Source organism: Gordionus sp. m RMFG-2023, chromosome 3, assembly GCF_954871325.1.
Source record: "Gordionus sp. m RMFG-2023 chromosome 3, tfGorSpeb1-WG-v2, whole genome shotgun sequence".
Taxonomy (NCBI): domain Eukaryota; kingdom Metazoa; phylum Nematomorpha; class Gordioida; order Chordodea; family Parachordodidae; genus Gordionus; species Gordionus sp. m RMFG-2023.
This window is the reverse complement of record NC_088777.1, coordinates 15,250,445-15,275,186: the sequence shown is the minus strand read 5'-3', so window position 1 is coordinate 15,275,186 and position 24,742 is coordinate 15,250,445. Positions and strand designations below refer to the sequence as shown.

Sequence of the window (24,742 nt, the reverse complement as noted above, 5' to 3'; positions counted from 1 at the left end):
TAATCGGCTAAAAACTACGCCTAAGCCTAAAAATCGGCTAAGCCTAATTAGGTAAACCTAAAAATCGGCTAAAACTAAAAATCGGCTAAGCCTAATTAGGTTAAGCCTAAAAATCGGCTAAGCCTATATAAATCTGCTAAAAAATAGTCAAAATTCTGCATCGATGCTTAGTATTAATTATTATTTATTTATTTTAGTAAAATAATTTATTTTATTTATATTTAATGTAAATATTTTATTATTATCAACAAATAAACATGATATGATTTAATATTTTTAATTTATATTATTATATTTTCAAATGAAAATAAATTTATTTATTTGATGTTATTTTAATAAAAAAAATAATATGCTGCTATATTGTAAAATTGTAATATTCTTTTTAATATAATTTATTAGTGATTTTCACAATCTTCTTAATAAATACATCTTTTATTGAGGAATTATATTGTAAATTTTATTAGATAAATAAACAATCTTTTAGGTGAAATCTTTTATAATTTTTTTATCATTTTTTTTAAAGTATCTTTTTTATTAAATGAGGTGGATTTTATGAAACTTTTTTGATGATTTTATATGATCTTTTTAAGGATAATATTTTAATTTGACAATTGTCATAATCGTTATTTTATAAGTTTTTTGAATTTTTTTGAAGAAAATAGGTTAAAATAAGTATTAATAACATGTGTAAATATAAATTTAGTGAAGATGTACCAAAGAAAAGTGACAATTGTCATAATCGTTATTTTTAAAGTTTTTTGAATTTTTTTGACGACAATATGTTAAAATAAGTATTAATAACATGTTTAAATAAAAATTTAGTGAAGATGTACCATAGAAAATTGACAATTGTCATAATCGTTATTTTTAAAGTTTTTTGAATTTTTTTGAAGAAAATATGTTAAAATAAGTATTAAAAACATGTTTAAATAAAAATTTAGTGAAGATGTACCATAGAAAAGTGACAATTGTCATAATCGTTATTTTATACGTTTTTTGAATTTTTTTGAAGAAAATAGGTTAAAATAAGTATTAATAACATGTGTAATTATAAATTTAGTGAAGATGTACCAATGAAAAGTGACAATTGTCATAATCGTTATTTTATAAGTTTTTTGAATTTTTTTGAAGAAAATAGGTTAAAATAAGTATTAATAACATGTGTAAATATAAATTTAGTGAAGATGTACCAATGAAAAGTGACATTTGTCATAATCGTTATTTTTAAAGTTTTTTGAATTTTTTTGAAGAAAATATGTTAAAATAAGTAGTAAAAACATGTTTAAATAAAAACTTAGTGAAGATGTACCATAGAAAAGTGACAATTATCATAATCGTTATTTTATAAGTTTTTGGAATTTTTTTGAAGAAAATATGTTAAAATAAGTATTAAAAACATGTTTAAATAAAAATTTAGTGAAGATGTACCATAGAAAAGTGACAATTGTCATAATCGTTATTTTATAAGTTTTTTGAATTTTTTTGAAGAAAATATGTTAAAATAAGTATTGATAACATGTTTAAATAAAATTTAGTGAAGATGTACCATAGAAAATTGACATTGTCATAATGGTTATTTTTAAAGTTTTTGACGAAAATATGTTAAAATAAGTATTAATAACATGTGTAAATATAAATTTAGTGAAGACAATGAAAAGTGACAATTGTCATATTCGTTATTTTTTAAATTTTTTTGACGAAAATATGTTAAAATAAGTGTTAATAACATGTGTAAATATAAATTTAGTGAAGATGTACCAATGAAAAGTGACAATTGTCATAATCGTTATTCTTAAAGTTTTTTGAATTTTTTTGACGAAAATATTTTAAAATATGTATATATAACATGTTTAAATAAAAATTTAATGAAGATGTACTCTAGATAAGCGACAATTGTCATAATCATTATTTTTCAAGTTTTTTGATTTTTGTTGACGAAAATATATTAAAATGAGTAATAATAACATGTTTAAATAAAAATTTAGTGAAGATGTACTATAGAAAAGTGACAATTGTCATAATCGTTATTTTTAAAATTTCTTTGATGTAAATGGGTAAAAATATAGATTGTAAAATTAAAATTGCCTGAGTATATGCCATAGAAAAACATATGGTAATAATAGATTCTTCCCCAAAAACAGGAGCAAATTGGCATTTTATTACATTTGTTCATCGGGTCAGAAATTAATATGCAAAATTTATATCATAATATCTAATCCTAAGTTAGAAATTATTATTTTTTTACCAATTTTCACCAGACAATCTTGTTTAAAATTTGGGTAAACTTTTTTTTCTATTTTAAAATCAATATCGATGCAAGTTAACTATTTTCGTCAAAAAAAATCAAAAAACTTTAAAAATAACGATTATATTGTCACTTTTCTATGGTGCATCTTCTCTAAATTTATATTTACACATGTTATTAATACTTATTTTAACATATTTTCGTCAAAAAAATTCAAAAAACTTTAAAAATAGCGATTATGACAATTGTCACTTTTCATTGGTACATCTTCACTAAATTTATATTTACACATGTTATTAATACTTATTTTAACATATTTTCGTCAAAAAAATTCAAAAAACTTTAAAAATAACGATTATGACAATTGTATCTTTTCTATGGTACATCTTCACTAAATTTATATTTACACATGTTATTAATACTTATTTTAACATATTTTCGTCAAAAAAATTAAAAAAACTTTAAAAATAGCGATATGACAATTGTCACTTTTCATTGGTACATCTTCACTAAATTTATATTTACACATGTTATTAATACTTATTTTAACATATTTTCGTCAAAAAAATTCAAAAAACTTTAAAATTAACCATTATGACAATTGTCACTTTTCATTGGTACATCTTCACTAAATTTATATTTACACATGTTATTAATTCTTATTTTAACATATTTTCGTCAAAAAAATTCGAAAAACTTTAAAAATAACGATTATGACAATTGTCACTTTTCATTGGTACATCTTCACTAAATATGTATTTACACATGTTATTAATACTTATTTTAACATACTTCCTTCAAAAAACTTATAAAAGAACGATTATGACAATTGTCACATTAAAATATTATCCTTAAAAAGATCATATAAAATAACATCAAAAAAGTTTCATAAAATCCACCTTATTTAATAATAAATAGATAATTTTAAAAAAATAATAAAAGATTTCACCTAAAAGATTGTTTATTTATCTAATAAAATTTACAATATAATTCCTCAATAAAAGATGTATTTACAAAGAAGATTGTGAAAATCACTAATAAATTATATAAAAGAATATTACATTTTTACAATATAGCAGCTTATTATTTTTTTTATTAAAAAAACATCAAATAAATAAATTTATTTTCATTTCAAAATATAATAATATAAATAAAAAATATTAAATCATATCATGTTTATTTGTTGATAATAATAAAATATTTACATTAAATATAAATAAAATAAATTATTTTACTAAAATAAATAAATAATAATTAATGCTAAGCATCGATGCAGAATTTTGACTAATTTATTTTAGCCAATTTTTAGGCTTAGCCGATTTTTAGGCTTAGCCAATTTTTAGGCTTAGTTGATTTTTAGGCTTAGCCTAATTAGGTTTAGCCGATTTTTAGGCTTAGCCTAATTAGGCTTAGCCGATTTTTAGGCTATACCTAATTAGGCTTAGCCGATTTTTCCACCTAAAATCTCGGCTAAGCCGTTTTTAGTCGACTAAAATTAGCCGATTACGCAACACTAGTGACATCTCGCCGATTGTGATTGATTGCAGCATTATACGAAACGGAATTTCTATTTAGCAGAGTTCGAAAATTATTCGTTATTGAATGAAGAATGAATGAATAATATTCATTTTTGTTAATTTTTTCATCAAACAAATCTCATTGATATTAAAAGAATTTTGAATATAAATAGTTCATATTCAAAATGAATCAAAATTATTTTTTTAACTTTTATTTATAATTTTGTTAAAAAAGAATTCATGATAATATATTTTTTTATGTGAGTCATAATAAATAAAAAATGGAAAAATTAAAATTAATTTATAAAAAAAGTACTAACTGTTAACCACACTAGTTTGCTATTCATCTTAATAAAATTTTAAAAAAAAACGGGCCAGGCAAAAAATTTAACCCGCCGTTTTTTTAAGAAATGTCTAATAAAAATAAATTTATAAAAAAATTATTCCCTGCAATCTAATTTTTTAGTAGTTTCATTAACAAATTAATAAATATTTTATAAAATTTTATAGCAAATTATAGGCCGGGCTGGACATTTTGTAAAATTTTAAAGGGCCGGCACGGACAATAAAATTTGGACATAATATTTTTGAATTTGAAGCTAATATTTTGATTTTAATACTATTTGAAAGAATATACAGTATGCTTAATTAAAATTAAATCTATAAATAAAATAGTAAATTCACAAAAATTAGAAAGGTATTTATAATATGTTCTTACAAATACAGATATCAAAACATGATTGGTTTATAAAATTATTGTTATTTTAACGTTCCGGGTAGTGAAGTTAGTAATTCGGTCGAAAAACATTTAAATAATGGATGGGGCATTTGAGGATTTTTAACGGCCGTTACAAACTTATGTCATAGATAAAAAAAATTCTCATGGTATATTTGAAGATTTGTACATTAATCCAGAAATCATTTTGTATTCATCATATTCAAGCATTTTAAAAGGTAATCCATGAATTTAATTTGAAGCAGACCACCTGAAAAACTTTCAATTATATCCATCTTTAAATGAAAGATTTTATTTATGTCATCTAAAATTTAAAATATTTTATTTGATTTAATTAATAATAAAAATTATTCAATTGTTATAATAAATTTCATTTTTATAGTATATTACTATATATTTATATTATCATTTTACCTTTAATTTTTATTAAATCCCTATCAATCAATCCTAGAGCCTTCCTCTTTAAATGACAAGATAAATTTTAATGATAAATAAATAATTATTATGGAAGAAACATATAGTTAAAGTATTATATTTAAAAAAAATATATAATCGAGATTATACTATTTAACAATTACATATAATTCATATTAGCATAAATAAATATATAGTTCACGTATATAATTTTAAAAAACATATGTTAAGTATTAAAAATAATCATATTTTAGGATGAGGCTTCCCATGAAGCAGATGTAATGATCTTTGTAAATAACAATTGCTAGTTTTTGCCTCAAGAAGAAGACTTCACGGGGTTCATTGGTGAGTATACGAATGTGAGAAGCAAGTTCTTTAAAAAGGATAAAGATTCTCAGAAATTGTTTAGGTGGTGGAAATGATGAGGATAAATATGTGCCTTGCGAAAGTTCAGAATATTTCGCAATTTCCAACTGCTCCTTTTTCCTTAGGATGTTTGGAGTTAGATTGGAGAGGGCCAATGGATCAATTCAAGAGTAATCCCATCGGTCATTAACCAATGAATTTTGGAAAATCCATCAGGACGTTTCCCATCAGATATGAAAAGACAGAATTTGAATTGATCTCAATGCTCTTAGGATGATCAAGTGTATATCTTACAATACGCCATTTATAAGAGTTGCAATGAAGGCTATTCCGGAGAAAGTTTGGTGCTAGGTTATCAAACAGTTTAAATGAATACAAATGGCGTATATAAGTTCATTTTGGTTTAGTTATAAGTGTAAATTTACCGAGTGAATAGCTTCAAGAAACTCATAAATTTCTTTTTTTAAATAAAATTTTAATGCCCTAATATAAAATTTTTTTTAGAGAAATCATCATTTATTCCATCAAGTAACAAAATTAAATAAAGTAAAATCATAAACTTATAGCAATAAAAATTAATATAATTATAAATTCATATAATATTAATTTTAGCGAAAATTTATATAATATCTAATATATATAATCGCCATAATCACATGATGATCGTTTTAGTATCTCCGTAATATATTTAAAATTTAAGGAGACTATATAGTGTAATGTTAATTTTTTTTAAATTTTTTTTTGCCATCCCCGGGATTCGAACTCGAGCCTCCCGTTTCAAAGGTATATGCTTTACCGCATGCACCAACTTAATATAAATAAATTTAAAATATTATTTATATATATATTAAAGTTTCACGTATGCACCAACTTGAATATAATATAATTTAAAATATTAATTATTTAGATGTTGAAGGGTAATGTTTGTGTGTATGGTATTAAATATACTTTATTAATAAATTTTATATAAATATTAAAATTTAAGAGTAAAATTGTTGCAATGTATACTGTGAGCATGTATTGGAAATATCAAAATTTAAAATGGTTTGTTTAAAGTTTAAATTAGGATGAACATATTTTCAGAATGGTACTTTAATATGTGTTGAGTTTGGGGCCACGACCGCGAGCGGTTCTACCGAGGGATAAGGTGAGGGATCGGCAGAATTCGTGGGACCGGGATTTTCTGGTAGGTTGACGTTGGGACCGGTTTTTAACTTTGTCATCATCCAGAGTAATTTTAGTAATTTAACTTTATTGTTAAAATGTTACAATTTACAAAATAATTAAAAAAAGAACTACGCACAATAAATTTTCATAAATTTTACAAAAAAAAATAAATATATATCCAGAAAAAGGTATTTTTCCAACCTTTATAATTTTTAAAACAAAGAGAAAAAAAAGGTTGTTATTTAATCGCGATACAATCATTCTTGAAACTGGTTAGAACCAGTTTCAAATATAAAAATAAGGTATAAAATCAATTTCATAACAAAAAAAAAGGAAGATGGGAAAACAAAAGAAGCAAGTAGAAATAAAAAAACGTAAAGAGAAGAAATAAGTTATACGGGGCAAGTGGGGAGATAGAACATAACACTCCTCCCCGCTTAAATTCGACTACCCCGCACCTTTCGGATCTGGGCAGATGGCAGGCCTAAATAAAAATTTATTTTTACAACCCAAAAAAAAAATATATCGGCATACGCCGTACCGCTGGATTAGAGCGGGGGTATTCATGAATTTCATATAAATACCAGGAGCTCACCAGTAGAATCATAGGTAAATCAGAAATTTACCCTTCATTTGATTATAATTTTGAAATTAGACAGATTTAATTCTTATAAGCCCCTTACATCAGACCTATTTTTCTGGATCAAATAAATTATTTGGGTTTTCCTGGGCTTGGGAAATATTTTTCATCATTAATATGGACTTGGACATAGCTTGAGAAACATTTTTCATAATTATTATAGTCTAAGATTCCTGTAAATTTTTTAATTTTAAATATGGACTAGAAATTGGCCTGAAAATTTCTTTTGAAGACATGGCAAGGCCTGATCAAAAACCAAGGCCCATGCAACTTTCATATTCTTATTGTATTTTTAAATGCATTGTGATTTTTTATATATTTTATTTCAGTCCTCAACTATCAAAATTATTATGGTCTTTTGCGGGTTTGAGAAAACCAAGTGCGAAGACCTGGCTTGGGAATTTTTTTAATATTAGGCATATAATATTTAACACAGAATATTTATTTGGCCCTCAGGTAAAATATATTTTTATTCAAAAAAATATTCACTCTTAGTCTTAATGGGTTGGCCTTCGTTGGAGTGAGCTAGGTTAAAATAGACTAAAAAATAGATATGGTTTTTAGAGATTTACCTATCTCCAGGCTTGGAAAATTACTATCGGTTAGCCAGGTTTGAGAAAATTTTTTTATAAAATTATTATGGGTTGGGCTGGGCTTGGAAAATGTTTTTATAAATTATATTGGGCTGGGCTTGGGGAAAATTTTTCAAAATTATTATGAGCTTGGACGCTTGAGAATTTTTTTATTATTAATTATAGATCAGACATTGGCCCAAAATAAATTTTTTTGCAGGCCTGGGCTTGACCTGATCAAAAAACCAAGGCCCATGAAAATCTGAATTTTGATTGTATTTTTAAATTCATCATGATAATTATAAATATTTTATTTCAGTTCTCAACTACCAAAATTATTATGATCTTTCATTGGGCTTGGAAGAATTTTCATAATTAATATGGCTTTGGACTTTGCCTGGAAATTTTTTTAAATATTAAATATTAGGTATAAGTAATCAGTAATATTTAACAAATAATATTGGTATTATCAAGTAAATGCTTTAAATTTATTTTTACTCAAATCATAGCACTTAGTTTTAATGGATTATACCTGGCCTGAAGGGATGAGGAGGTAAGAAGAATAAAAATTGGATATTATTTTCAAATAACAGGTAACATGCATAAAAGTTAGAAGAAAATTTTCATTCCCCGTCATTTTTGATGGGCTATTTACTAGTTATATATATAAATATCAGAAATATTAATTATTAAAAAACAAATAATATTTAAAAATAAGTGCATAAAAAATTGAAATTAACAATGTCTGGGAGCACAAAATATATAAACAAAATTTTTATATTTTGTTCTCATTTAATTCGAACATTGTAAAAAAAAAATTAATGTCATTACCCCTACTTTTTTCTTTTGACCAAATTCCTATTTAAAACGAGTTATTAAAAAATATATTCTTCACATTTAAATTTATAATTCAATAAAAATCAGCTTAATATATATAAAATTATATTTAAAAAACTAAAACAAACTAATGCTAAAAGATAGTTTTAACAAACAATTTTCATAGAAAATTATACTATTGCTTGCTCGATAAATAAGTATAATATAAAAAAAACATTTCAAACTATATTCATGAATTGCTGATAAAAATTCATTTGAATAATGAATATGGTAGAATTTATTCATTTTTATTTTTTGAACTTTGCTATTTAGGCATGCTCAAACAACGTTTCCTTAAGATATAAAATGAAATATTTTGGGCTCGCCCAAAATAGCCATCCCCAACGACGTAATTGATATTAACAATAATCTTATATAAAGATACCCTTAAATCTCTTATTAGTAAAAAATTACACTTTTTTTCATGTTATTCACATTAAATGAAAAGCTAACTTTTTTTGCCTCGTACACTTATTCAAATTATAGTCACTGACCTGAATTAACTGTAGAATATATAATTTTGACTTTAAAGTGAAATAAGTAAATACTTTATTTAGAAATTAGTAGCAATCATTTTTTACTAACACTTTGTATTGGCCTGTCATTTATATATAAAACTGAGAATATTATTTACATATGGATCCTTTAGAATATATCAGATCCTTAGAAATAAAATAATTTTAACTGAATTTTAGATAGTTTAAGCTCTATTTTAGGGAAAATTTTAAAAAGAAATCATTGTCATTAAAAGTGAATAAATATTTAGATAATTTTTAAAACAAAAAATTTAACTTAGCTCGATTTTAAATATATTGATATTTTTGGGTCCAGTCTGGCAGGGCTCTCTAACACTGCGGGTGCATTCCACTGTGCCATTGATATTTAAGGGAGGAGGGCTACCTCATAGTCAACACAGATACTCAGTACCCATTATATAATTGTATAGTTTTATATATAAGTCATCAGGTGGCTTTCGCTCATTGACTTGGGGTTACTTAGTGGCACTGCGGCCTGGCCCACATTTTTTCTGAAATTTTAAAAATGTAATTATATTGCTCATTTGAATTTGTTGACATGCAGAAATTCTTATAAATCAATTCGAAAAAATTTAAAAGCAAAATAAAATTCTTTAAAATGTTATTTCATTTTTGTATACATATTACAATTACTTATTTAAAAGTTCTTAGATTTTTATTAATTTTTATTTATGCAGGAAAACCTCCATGTAGTGAATCAATAGGCGGTTCATTACAGTAGCATCACAAGCAACAATTTAGGGTTTGCTAATCAACCCCTTTTTTGACAATTTATTAATGGGTCTTCTAGAAATGTTCAAATTATAAATTGTTTTTTAAAAAAGTCTGGTGAGCTTATTTAACATTCTCAAATTAAATGTTATTTTTATAACCTTAAGAACGCTTAAAGATTTAATTTGGCATGACTAAGTTCAATTTTATTTTTTCTCTGGCTAACATATCTCGTTGCTTGTATTTTATTATGTTTTAACTTTTCGACATTTTTGTGTTCCGATCAAATTATAAATGTTTTATTTCTTTTAGTATTATGATTTCTATTACTAGTGGATTACACATAGAATCTGACAATATTTGTTACAATGATAGCATTTTTATTCCTTTTTGCGCCCATAGATGTCAATAGAAATTATTTTTTTTATAAATTGTAAAATAAAATTTAAACTAAAAATATCCCATCTAAGTAGTATATGAATGAAGAATATTTACCCACATCTAATATCAATATTTTTCTTCAATTTTTATATAATTAAGTTGAAGCCAAGAGTACGAACCGATATTAACCTTTATTAATTACTAAAATAAACCTGAGTCGTCTAAATTTTTGTCACCCAAACCTGAATCAACCTTTAAATTGATCGGCCAACCTTTTTTTCATATTTCATTTGAATTAATTTTGATTGGTCACTCTCCGCCTTTATTTTAGATATTTTTATATTCAGTTATTTGACTATGCCAGCCAGAGTGTCAAACCTTTAGATACATAGACCCCTGGTTAAGGTCTCAGGAAGACATAATTGTACAGGTTTAGGTTGGTTCAGGATAAAAGTTCTGGGTCGGTTAAAGTAAGAAGGTTAAATAATTATTATTTTTTATACAGAGATAAAAGTACCCATATAGCTCTAATAAAGATTTTAACCTTATTTTATGATAAATTGATAGGAATAAGAAGAACACACAGGTTGTGTATTAAATCATGATTACAACGTATAAATTAAAAGCATCTGATATGTCTTTATCTCTTATGCTCTACGGTTAATAGACATGGCTATTGTTGCTAATTGATGGAGTTCTGGTTGCTCTAATATTCTTCCTCTTTCTAATATGCTCGAATATCGGGGCCTTTTTTAAAAAACCCTTTCGATATCGTTGAAAGAATTCACAAATGTACCTGTTAATTATTCTTGATTTGTATTATGTGCCAAGTTTTTAAGTGTCGAGATAATTATTTTGACTGGTCTATCATTATACAATCAAGTGTTGTCATTACATCATGTCAAGCAAAGATGTTTTCTAATCTTGTTATTTATGTGATAATAATATTTGATATCTGGGATCAAGATAAAAACATGCACAGAATGCGTGATTTTATACTATATCTCCATTAATATATAGATTTATCAAAATTGCCAAATCTTGTTTTAAGTTTATTTCAATCTTACATTTTAAGAGAGACAAATAAATATCACTTAATATTAATGGCTAGAACTGTATGAGCTTTGTAAATATATATACCGATTTTAAAGCTATTAAAATATTTTTTATTGTATTTCATTTAAATAACTCAGAACCAGTGATACGTATAGATAAATTATTGAAAAAATCTTATAATTCAAGTAGATTCTCTATGATCTTGAAAGTAGAATTCTAACATATGCAGCAAATCAATAATGACCATTTTCATTTAGGTTTGCTGGGAATAGCTAAAGTTTAATTTCTTTTCTTTTTATAGAGGTCTAGCTTTATTTATAAATTTAATTCTATAGATTTTTACAATCATAAATTGAGGGGTGTAAAGTATGGGATGCACACCGATGAAAGAAAATCACAGAAGTCAAAATATGTCACACAATCAAGAGCAATTAATAGGTATTATTAAAATTCTTTAACAGCATCGAATAGTTTAATAAAAACATCGATATTCTATGGAAGAAAATTAGGGTCTGTATTTATTATGAGGAATAGCCGTATATGTCCCAGTTACACAGGTTTTGGTAGAGATCATTTTCAGGATTAAAATTGGTTTTATCACCACAGAACAAGATTGGGCAAAGATATATAGGATGTTATTTTAATTTTAGGCCGTAATCATAATTTTACAAATAAAAATTGAGAATATTAATTTGGGTAAGCTTTTGACTTTTGTCTTTATTCCTTTAATTAAACAAGTTTATTATCTATAGAGCCATATTTGGGTACCCTGTATAAAAGAGAATAATAATCTTTATATAATTTAATAACTGAACCGAATCTAGACCTTTATGAATTTATTTTCCTAGAATCTAAACCAAACTAAATCTATAATCAAAAGATTCGAGACTTTCTCAATCAAAGTGAATATGCTAAAAAGCTCAAACCGGTTTTAAACCAACCCGATATCATTATTTTTTAAAACCTGAGCCTTAAACCGTTAAAACATCTGGACCTGAACCGATAAATTTTATAATTAATTTTAACTCATATGTTTAATATATTATCTCATATAAATTATACCTCTATTATTTTTTATAAGGCCTATACAACGTATAAGTAGAAAAAAATTGGGAGTATTATTTGTCAAAAATATACATATTCCACTTTAAAGGCAAAATATATTATCCACAGCTGATTTAAAATGGTAGATCACTTCAGTGACTAAATGTGAGATCATCTCACTAACTAAACTTAATTTAAATCAATTTATACGGAGTAGAAATGGTTAGCTTTTTGCTTAATGCATATTATTCTTTACCCCCACCCCAATCCTCTTAAATTAATTTCATATAACTTATTATTCCTTTTCTGTAGCAAATTAACTTCCATTTCTCAAGAAGACATTCTAAATACGTTAAAAGCCATGAACATGACTAAATATTGGAAATGTAAGCACGTTATATGTGTGAGTTCTAAACAACTCGACGAAGCTCTACTTAAAATAATTTCTTCTAGTAAAAATGAATCAGATTCTCCTAGTATAGTCAAAAATGATGACGATGACGTGATTGATAGAAAATCGCCTGTAAAATTTGCACTGGATCCTACTCGAATATCTTGGAAACCTCCCCACTTTGCAGCTACTAATGGCGGGGGTCATAATCATAAGCCTTATTTATAAAACAATAGGATATTCATATTGATAATACAAATAATGTAAATTTTATAATATTGTTATTATGATTTATGTTAATAAATCTAATATGTTTAATATTCACTCAATAATATATTAACATGTTTATTATAGAAAACAAATTATAATTATTATCTTATAATAAAAAATAAGAACGAATAGGAAAGAATAAAATTAGTTTATCTTAAGCAGGGTTTCCATGTCTACCCCCATCAGCAGGAGACTCCCGCAATTTTTTAGTTTACACGCAGACATCTCTCTCCCGCAAAACTACCGTAATTTTTTTAAAGTATTTTAACGTTTTTAATATATAAATAAGAGACATTAATTGATTATTTTTAAAATTAATTTTAAATATTTATTCGAAAAACATGTCTAGTTTGTAAATTTCTTTCTATCCTGCTTTATTTTTATCCAATAATAAATCAACATCATTTCATTCATATAAGTCAGTACAGGGTAGTATATCAACATCGATTGCAATACAAAAATATTCTCAAAAATAATAAATAATACAGACGCAACTACATTTGCGGAAATCGTATACATCTATCATGTAGTTCAACATTTACAGAGCTAATCATCACAATGTGGGTCGAATCTTTTCTCATGATATTTAACGCCTCCAATATAAGTGCAAACCTTACTTGTGGCAGAACAAAAATGAGCAAGGCTATCACAAGTGTTTTAGTACCTGAATCCTAGAGGTCAATTCTAGACGATTTGAAAGATGGGCATCCATATACAATTCTAACAGAAGCATCTAATAAGGAATATTTCCCTCGATCCTTCTCTATTTCAACAATAATAAGAACATTTCAATAAAACTGTTAAAAATTTTTCCTCGGATAGTGAAAAATCCAACGATGTAGCTAGCCACATAATGGTAAATAGCTGATTCAGGGTTATCAATGATTTGCATGTCAGCTTTCTGCGCTGATAATGCCTCTGTAAATTTTGGCCAAAACTAAAGTTACCGAATTGAGGCAGCACAATAATGAATTAATACCAATTGTCTGTATATGCCATATATTACATAATTCTTGCAAGAAGGCAATGAATGTACTATCTGTGGATGTCGAAATAATTGTGATGTAATGTTTTAACGAATTTAGTTCATCAACTAAAAGTGTTAATGAATTAAAAGAGTTGGTGAAGTGGTCTGACTTGGAATGGTATGAGTTGTTGCTATATGTACCTATCAGGTGGTTATCATTAAGACCTGCCATAGATAGAATTTTAAAATTTTTTAAAACGACCTTTATTTGTTGAAATAGCGGAGGATCAAGGGAAATATTTTAATAATTTTAATATTTCCCTTATTAGATGCATCTGTTAGAATTGCATATATATGCCCATCTTTTATATCGTCAAGAATTGACCTCCTGGATTTAGGTCCTAAAACATTGATAGCCTTGCTCATTTTTGTTCTACAAGTATAGTTTTCATTAATATTAGAGTCGTTAAATATTATGGGAAAAAGATTCAACCAACATTGTGATGATAAATATCTCTGTGAATGTTGTACAACAAGATAAGTGATTACAATTGCCGCAACTGTAGTTGCATCTGTATTATTTCCTATTTTTGGAGTACCTTATTATGTATTTAAACGTGATACGTGATAATTAAGCGCCTATTCCTACAATGTTATACACACACGATAGATTTCCAATTGCGGTCGTTTTGCGGGACATTCGCATAAAATATATTTTTAATTGTAAAATTAAAATCGTTTTTTTTTATAAAATTTTATCTTGTTTACATTCTTTTATATTTAAAAAAGATCTGGTTTTTTTTTATAAATTAATATATTTTAATAAATCAAGATGTTATTTTATTTTGAAAAATAGTTACCGACTTTGTATTTATATAAACTAATTATAAAAAATAATAGACGGATAATTAAGTCATTCAAAATCCCGGCCGAAGGTCGGAACTTTTTAGCAATTTTTATATTTCTACCACAATTTTCATATTTCTCCCGCATAATACTAAATTTCTCCCGCAATTTGAAAATTTTAACCTAGCAACCCTGATCTTAAGACATTCCAATTAGGTGTATCTATCATTTTCCTGTAGGGGGGAGGCACTATTAGGCGGGTTTTTCCTCATAAATTTTATTGTAGGCCTTTGGCCATATTATATTTTTATAAAAATGCTTTTTTCTGAAGATCTTGGAGATATTATAAAAATTATTAACATTTACCAATTTTTCTTTCAAATTTTTTTTGGAGAAAAGAAGGATGTAAGATTTGAAATCTTAAATATTTCCTAGTTTAAGATTTCACGAGAACAGGCAAACCCCCCCCCCCCCCTAGTTACGCGCCTGCTTCTACCACGGGAAATGGGGGTTGTGATTCAAGATATTTATTAATATTTAAGGGTGCGAAAGTTGCGCTATTATCATTAATATAGAAAGGAAAGAAGTTTTTCTAATTTTAGATTTTCTCCCTTGCTATTTTGCTTAGTATAATATTCTTTACCTTTTTATCTTATTTATTTTATATTTTTTTTCCATTTAATTCATGTTTTTCCGTTTCTTAGTTTTAATTTTGATATAATATCCCCATGATGTTATTTTTTTTTATATTACATACAAAGGTGTCTCTGTTTAGCTTACGTTTAATCTGCAAATAGAATTAACAAAGCACGAATAAAGGATGATTTTGTTAAATTTTATCATCGCCTATGTATTGATTTTGCTTAATAGTCACTAGCGATAAAACTATTATTATTTTTGTTTTATATTATGCATATATTCTGGTGTCCCCATGTAGTTTACGTTGCAAATATTAAGTTATCATAAATAACAAGCGAAAATAAAACTCGATCATTGAATTTTTATAGAAATTGTTTCTTTATTTTTATTTTCATAATGAATACTGAAAATTGATTACAATTTAGGAATTAATTATATTTCTTTACTTTTAACTAAATTTTTATGCTATAAGGATTTGATTATTAATTACTTACTTTGGAATTAACTATATTAATTAAGACTCACTACAACCAAGTGGTATGACTAAAGGCGTCTTCAATTATAATCTAAGATCAAAACCCACATCCCCAGTAGTGAGACCTAAGCCGTTCTTTTAATATCGGTGTATTTGTTTATTTGATTATTTTAAATAGAATTAAATAGTTTTTTTTATTTTTAAGGTTATTTTTTACAGAAATTATTTTGCTTCTTTTCTTGAATAATTTATTTTTGTAAAAAATGTATTACCTTAAAATAATTTGTTTAAAAATATAGTAAAAAAACGATATATTTTTAAAGGTTAACTTATTTGAACATATGTAAATCGACAATTAAAATAACTGTATATATTGTTCTACGAATTGTAATAAAAAAAAATATAGAATGTTTTGATAATAAAAATTAAAAAGTAACTTTATTGATTAACTTTTAAAAAAAATAACCTTAGATTTATCTTCTACCTTCAGTTGCCTTCTATAACTTAGGTTCATATTTTGGATTCATGTCCTATGAATTCCCATAGATCCGAAGAAACAGTTTCCCTTTATTTTAACTAAAAACGCTCAGGCCATCGATCGTAACCAATCCCTACCCTTTCCGTGTGCCTGTATTTTAAATTTCTATTTAGAATTAATTTTCTAAGATTCAAAGATCATTATACATCTAATTGTAGTCATTATTTTAAAAAAATTATCAACTTTACCTTATTTTATTTCCAATTAACGCGTACAGTGATCTATTATATACATATTTTGGAGATAGAGAGTGTGTGGGGGGAAGGGGGGGGGGGTAGGAAAATTGTTATTTGCTTATGATATTTACTAAAGGCAATATTCTGAAGGGGTCTATAACTATGGTATATTGGATATTTACTAGAAAGATAATATTCTGAGGGGTCTATAACTATGGTATATCGGATATTTTATATTAATATTCTTCAATTTGGAAATTTTAACTTGATGATTTTATAAATTATGCTAATTAAACAAATCATAAATAATTTAAACAAAATAATTTTAAAAATATTAAAATAAAAATCAAAATACATAGCTTGATTTGCAAATTTTTTAAGGTTGATTGATCAAACAATCTGTTAAGGTTTTCGAAATTTATCAGGTTAACCTTTTAAAATTAGCTTTATTTGTACATCTATCCTAATTTATGAAATGATAGACAAAATAATATTATTGTTAATTAGCTTTTTCTCAATTACAAGTTCTTTTGAAGCAAATAGGTAGTAGAAATTTTAAATAAATCAAAAAATTTGTTATTTTTAGAAGTAACAATTTTCTTTTTAAGATTAATCAGGGTTCCTTTGAATAAGCAAGAAAGACCACGTAGAAGTTTGTTTAATGCCAAATTAATCAAGGATGTCTACCTAAAGAACATTTTCCAACAAAGATTTCAACATCTTAAAACTATTGATGGCATTTACAATGATATTATTAAATATGATGCTATGCATGATGGAAGAAATAATAAATATTTTCTTGACAGAGATCTTAATAACGTAGATGAAGGAACTTCTGAATATTTAACAAATTATTTAGATGTAAATTTATTGAAATATTTTTTTGAATATTAATATTTTTTATTTACTTATGAAAATACATTTTATTAATTCATATGCTTAGATATAAACTAATTTATACCTTGTACGTTTTGTAATAATTAGTAAACCTATTTTTTTTAATCACATAATATGACAGTAAAACAATTTTTTTTATTGCAGGCTCAATACTATGGGTTTATAACATTAGGAACACCACCACAGAAGTTTAGTGTTGTTTTTGACACTGGTTCAGCCAATCTTTGGGTTCCATCTAAATTCTGCTCTCTTCTAGATATAGCTTGCTGTAAGTTAATTTGTATATTGTCCCTAATTTATCTAAGTATTATCAGAAACTTAATAATAATGCTCATTCTTTAAGGGTGCTAACAATAAATCTAAAATTTTTTGGAATTATAAAATATTTAAAGCCACAATATTTTAAAAATTCAACAAATATTGTTTTATAGAGGTATTTTATTTATTTTTCACATTTAAAAGACATAATTATACAAAAATTTGATAAAGTTAAAATATTTATATATTTTTATTTTACCCTAGTTCTTAATCTTCTTTTTTTTTAAATGGTAGGTAGCCTTATATTTTTTCTAAAATCTAAACAGGTTTAATTTAATGGAATTTCAAATGTTTGTCCATTACTTAATTATTCTAGCTTCTCCCTAAATGATCAATATTTTTTATTGATTGAAAAAAGATACATTTTTCTAAAGCTATATCTAAAATGTTTTGAAAAAATTCTCAAAATTTATAAATTTTTGCAAATTAATTAAATCATGAAACATGTCCAGAATCTTCCATTATTTTTTTTTATAAAATACAAAAATATCATACTTTAATATTTAGGGCTGTGCTGATCCACATATTTTTCACCAATCCGATCCGATATTGGTTCAAAATCGATCTGATATTTATATTGATTTTTCACCCCCCCCCCCCCCACTCCCTTTGAACCAACTGTAAATAATAAATCAATATTTTTTATGCAAAAAATCAAATTGATGTATCTTTCATTATTACTCCACGTATTACTCCACGTGAAATTAGAATTTTGCAGATAACGAATTTTGCAAAATTATCTTTGTCTTTTGTAAAATATTTACATAATTCAGATACCATATTTAAAAAAAATTCTTTTATTTAAAGTATAAATAATAAAATTGGCTTTATTCTTTATGAAAATTTGAAATAAATAAAACTTTGGCTGTTCTATTTTTATAAAAAACTTTTAAAATACTATAAATCTATTTTAAAAAATAAAAATTTAGGGGGTTTTGTGCATTTATATTGTTTAAAAAAATATTTAGAAAATATTATAATAATGTAAAATAAATATACAAAACATAAAATAACAAAAAAAGATCGGATTGGGTTTTTACAGGTATCGGCTCAATCCTTTGAAAATGCTAAATATCAGTGTCGATCCAATATTTAATATTGGCACAACCCTCTTAATATTACTTACTAGTTTTTTCATAATAATTACCCAAATAAATAATTTTTGAATAAATTTTTATTCAAATTTATTCCTATTATTTTTAAAAAAACATAAATTTTTGTAAATAAAAAAAAATGATTTAGAACGCTATTTTATTTTTACATTAAAAATAGCTCGTCTCATTTTTTCTACAAAATTTATTTATTTGTATTTTTAGATTTTGGACATAGCTTAAGAAAGAAATTTCTTAGGTTCTATTCTAAGTTGTTGGTATCGAAGGTGATGATTTAATGAATGAAAAGCATTATGAATAATTAATATAAGAACAAAAATATAATATAGTAGTTAAAATAACAAAGGAATAAATTTGATTATAAAACTTTATATAAATAAATATATTGTAGAAAACTTTAAATTAAGAAAGAGATAAAAAGGATAAAGCATCAAACAATTTAAATAATTTGGCATTTTCATTTTTTATTAAATATCAAGATATATCATTTTTGGTTATAACTACTATAACATATTACATATCATGAATTTTTATAAGAAATTTATTTTGAAAGAATGTAGGAATTATATGAAGGTAAGAATAAATGTGTAATAAGAAAAAAACGGATACTGTATGTTTGAAAGATAAAATAAAGAAAAGAGAAAATAAGAAGAAAATGTTTTTTTAATGAAAAATTTTAAGAATGACTGGAAGAATATAAGGAATTAATGCGAATGAGCATTTTGATAAAAATAACCTAGAAAGTAGCACATAAAATTTACTAACCAAAAAAAATTATGGAATGATAGTGAATATATGAAATTAAATTACTGTTAAACATCTTCACATAGATATCCACAATAAATACGATCATACAAAGTCTAAAACCTATGTTAAAAATGGAACTGAATTTAAGATTCAATATGGAACAGGTGCTTTGTCTGGCTATCTCAGCACTGACGCTCTCAAGGTTTGAAAAAAATAATTTTTATTTATTTATAGAACAAAGAGCAATCTAGAGAATACATTTGTATAACATGTTATTATGTCTGAAGTAAAGTACTACAGGTTATGAATTCCTCGAGGGGGAAAAAACTTCTATTTTCAAGACGGCTAAATGAGAGTTTTTAGAATATTTTTTTCGAAATTTATTATTAAAATATTGACACCTTTTAGCCAAAGAAGCTTTTCGACTTAAATTAATAAACATATTTAAGGTTGACTGACATAGGAAAGATCGATTATTTCAATAGAGATAGACATAAACCGTTTGAATATTGGAAATTTATATTAAAAACATGCAAATAAAAAAGCCATAATTTTTTTTAAAAATATATTTGATTAATATTATAAAAATTTTAGAACTGTCCCGATATTAAATACCGGATCCACACCGATATTTATCGTTTTAAAAAAATATCTGATCCTCCTGATATTTTCATATATACCGATCCGATATCTTTATTGTTTTTGGTTTTATTATGATTGTATTTCTATATATAATTAATGTCTTTCATAATTTCATAATAACAAATTATTTAAAGGAACCAAAATGGAATTTATTTCTAAAAATAATCGAACTATTTTGAAAGATGGTAAAATGTTTGAGCCGGAATATGTGAGCACCACGAACACTAATTATGGGGTAAGGGAGGGTTCGATAACGATCGATATTTTGATATTTTTCGGGATGGGGTCTTGGAAACCCGATTTTAATTGTGCTTTAACCGTTTTTAGAATTTACAAAAAGGAAAATAAGTGGAAATGGTTGCCTTAGCAAGGAACGACCAGAGCCGTATTCAAGAGCCATCTGAGGTTTTGGTTTAAGTTATCTTCAATTTTAGTCTTAATGAAACAAAATGAGGGAAACGAGGTTTGGCATTTGGCAAGGAATGGCAGTAGCCACCCGATGGCTTGATTTAAGTTATTTAACATTTTAGCCCTAAGGAATCAAAATTAAGAAAGACTGAGGTTTGACAAAGAACAGCTGGAGCCATCTGAGACTTTAAATCAATTCGCTAGTTTTAATAATACTCATATTTAATACTAAACATTTTCTCTAATCTCTCATTTATTTCCAGGTATATAACATCACAAATAAACAAAATAAAAGTGATAAATCATTATAATTTATGAAATCGATTTCGCGACAAAAAATAAGCAAAAGAATAAATCAATTGTTTAGTTTTTCTCTCCTATTTATAAGAAAAATATAATGAAAACTAACGTCACCTTAATTCAGTATTAAAAACGGTTAATTAAGATTTTAGTCAAATTATTCAAGCTTGGAGATTTTGCCCATAGTTGACAGGAAGATTAGGACATTATTATCTAAATTTCGAAGCTTAAATAAAAATATTTTGGGTAAAATTGATAACCGTTTTTAAAATCTTTTAAATCGAGCCGTTTAACACTACTATATTTAGCCATAAACATTGCCCATATTATAAATGAGATTATTAACTTTTTGAGAATTAAAAAAACAAAATACACTTAATAATTCGTTGAGAAAATACTATTTTTTTATGATATTCAGGCAAATAAAATTAATTTGAATTTCAGATCAGTTAATAATTTGTGCATCGGCACAACATTATAAATTGTTTTATTATAGGTTTTTTTGTAACCTTAAGAAGATGTTTTTTGGCTGATATAACTTTTTGTTAAATTATTTTATAAATATTTTTTCTGGTTTCTTCACATTTACCATAGTATTGGCCCTTGACTTAAATATGTTTGGATACTTTCTGTTAGTGTGTTGTGTCTACTTATACTAAGATTCTTTACAATTCAAAATGATTATTTTTTAAAGTATTTAATGTTTTATCCTTTATTACTTTTTCTAAATCATTAGAGGAGATTATATATATGGGAAGCACATATCTATGCTATGAGTTAAATTATTTTCAAAATCAGAATACTACTAGTGTTTTTCATTTTCAACATTATATTTTAAGCTATATCCATTATCTTAACCATGCAATTAAAATCATTTATAATAAGACCTAGTTTTTTTATATATTTTAAAAAATAGTATGAAGATAATCATCTTTAACCACTTTTGACGGCCAACTTTTTAATTTAAAAAAATTATATATTTATATTCCCATGGGCAAATTTTCAAAAAATTGTATCCATATATATATGCTTTTTAAAAATTTGTATTCAAGATACATGTTACTTTTTTTAAAACTTTAAATAGTAGAAAACCGAATATCTGCAGTAGTGTGGATATGATATATTTCTAAGCTTTCAATAGCCATTTCAGATTATCATTTTCATATTTAAACCATTCACCCATTTTTCTTTGCAAAAATCTTCTAGAAACTTTTTAAATTGGTAGGTAATTCATTACAATATAATAGTTCTAATTCTAATAAATTGACAAGTAGAAAATAAGGATAAGAGAAAACTATAAAATTAAATTTACCTTTTATCATTTTTACAAATTTTTTTTGTTCAACTATAGATAATGGATGCATTCCTTTAAAAAAAATCGAAGTTAATACATTATTTAATTTTTCCTGAGATATTGCTTTCATTTTATTATTTGAAAACTAGGGTTTTTGAGTTAATGTTTTTACAGTTTTCACAATTTCTTTTTTTTTTAAGTTTATGTAATATCTTATTATGATTCATCTCATTTTTATATGATTTTGGTTAACGTCTCTATCCATTGGCGTACGCAGCGGGGGGGGGGGAAGGGCAGGAGGACAAATCCCCCCTCCCCCAAAGCCAAAAAATGCAGATGCCGGATTTTCAAAAATTGATGTTTATATTAATTTATATTTGTTAATATTTATTCCTATCTCATATTAAATATATATTTAATTACATTTATTTATCACATTCATCTATTAAGTTATATATCAATTAATTTCGATTTCAAGTTTTCATTAACGTAATATTTACCTATTATTTTCAAATTTCTAGTGGCGTATTATTTTTCTACCATTTTCATATTTCTAGTCAAATAATAATTTTTCTGAAACTCCTTGTCCAACAGGGAGAAAGAAAGTGCAAGTTTGTCCAACGAGATGGAGTCTCCTCTATCAAGCAGTAACAGCTTTTATAGAGTTAAAAAAACCGATTATTAATGCTATTACTGAAATATCACAATGGCCTGAGAGAAATATTTCCTCAGAAGCAAGAAAATTATTGGATTCAATACTTATTTCAATTTTTTTCTCTCATTAGAATGTATTATTTAATTATACAACTATTTTATGTAATACTTTTCAAAAACATGACATTGACTTGATTAAGAAGATGAGAATAGCGGGGAGCATTTTATTAGAATTCAAGGAAATTAGGGCTAGTGTTGATGAAGAATTTAATTTTATATGTTATCGTTGAGTCAAAAGGAGAGCTATACGTGTTTAATATTTGTCTCACTCGATTTGCAGCAAGACAAGCTCATCGTCAAAACATTAGTATAAGATCAGTAGAAAAGTATTATAAAACTATAATCCAAATAAATGAATGGTTTTTAATTCATCATGCAGCACTTACCAATCTGCAGATATTACTTCCACAAAAGCCTTCTCAATCTTTTTCAGATGGTGGTAGAAAAAAAATAATATTTGTTTGATGCCTTTATTAGCTGAATAACTATGTTTAAAAGATTAACTAAGATATAGTCATAAAAAATGCTATGGATGCTTTATATAATTTCAAACACATTTTAGATTTTATTCCCAATGTATTAAAATGATTATATATATTATATATATACTATCAACTCTTCCCATTAGTAAACTAATGAGAGAACATTTTCTTTTTTAAGAAGAATAACAGAGCCCTGCAGAGATACAATCTGCAGGGCACGGCCTGGATTTTTTTTCAAAATTTTTTTCGGCCCGGCCCGGGTTTTTTTTTAAAGAAATTATATTTATTTTTGATTTTTATAGCTAATTTCAAATATTTGGTTTTAAAATATATAGCCGAGCCCGGATAATTTTTTTTAAAAAAAAATCAGGCCCGGCTGTTTTTTTTAAAAAATTTCGGGCCCTGCTCGGGTTTATTTAAAAAATTAAAATACGATCCCCGGGAACCGGTCCTTCAGTTCTCTGAAGACATACCTAAGAAGTACAACTTCTGAAAGTGGATTGAATGGTTTGGATCTTTTAAATATTTATAAGCATTTGACGCCAAGCAAGGATGAGTAATTGAAAAATTAGCTCAATCCCAACGAAGATTGGATTTTACATTGTAAATATAATACAAAATATAATTATTCCTAAGAAACTTTTTGTGTATTAATATTTATATTTCCAACATTAAATTTTTTTACTTTATATATAAATTTTAAAGGCTCAAAAAATTCAAATTTCTATTTTGGGTCATTTAAGTGATTCATATGGTGGTTATGGTTATATTCACTTTTTATTTTTTAATTCACATTTATTTTATAGTTTTTTATGTGCCGGTTTATATATATAATTTTTTTATAATTCATATAATTTAAAATTGTGTATTAGAAATAGTTATAGTCCTAATAAATTTATGCTTGATATTTTTAAATAACAATAATATTTCTTAAAAAAATTTATTATCCCCCCCCCAGACCAAATTCCTGCGTACGCGCCTGTCTCTATCAGTCAAACAAAAAAATGAAATATTAGATTTTTAATATTTTTTTTTCAATTCTAGCTGATTTTTTATATATCAATCATAAATATAAAAATTTATTTTAATTTTAAAATTTAGCAAATGGTTGTTTATGAAATAAATATCATTAAATGTGAATTGATGCTTTACGAAATTAGATGACGAGTCTGTAAAGACATTTATAAGTTTATGACATTCTTGACGCTGCAGTAATTTTATGAGGCTTCAATTTTATGTATTGTTTATACGCACTCATTATCAAT

At 25.4% G+C, this 24,742-nt stretch overlaps 1 protein-coding gene and 1 long non-coding RNA gene across 2 annotated transcripts in view; both read left to right on the top strand.

Moving 5' to 3' along the window:
* LOC135927701 (uncharacterized) overlaps window positions 1-24,742 on the top strand; it is a 39,778-nt gene that overhangs the window by 8,832 nt on the left and 6,204 nt on the right. Inside the window, exons 10-12 of the mRNA XM_065463872.1 lie at window positions 17,172-17,424; window positions 17,605-17,728; window positions 19,721-19,839. Of these exons, the coding sequence (XP_065319944.1) occupies window positions 17,172-17,424; window positions 17,605-17,728; window positions 19,721-19,839 (496 nt within the window). The remainder of the gene's footprint in view (window positions 1-17,171; window positions 17,425-17,604; window positions 17,729-19,720; window positions 19,840-24,742) is intronic.
* On the top strand, window positions 8,190-12,700 carry LOC135927703 (uncharacterized). Its single transcript, XR_010572156.1, has 3 exons — window positions 8,190-8,210; window positions 8,807-8,882; window positions 12,574-12,700. It is a non-coding gene; the product is annotated as an uncharacterized LOC135927703 (long non-coding RNA).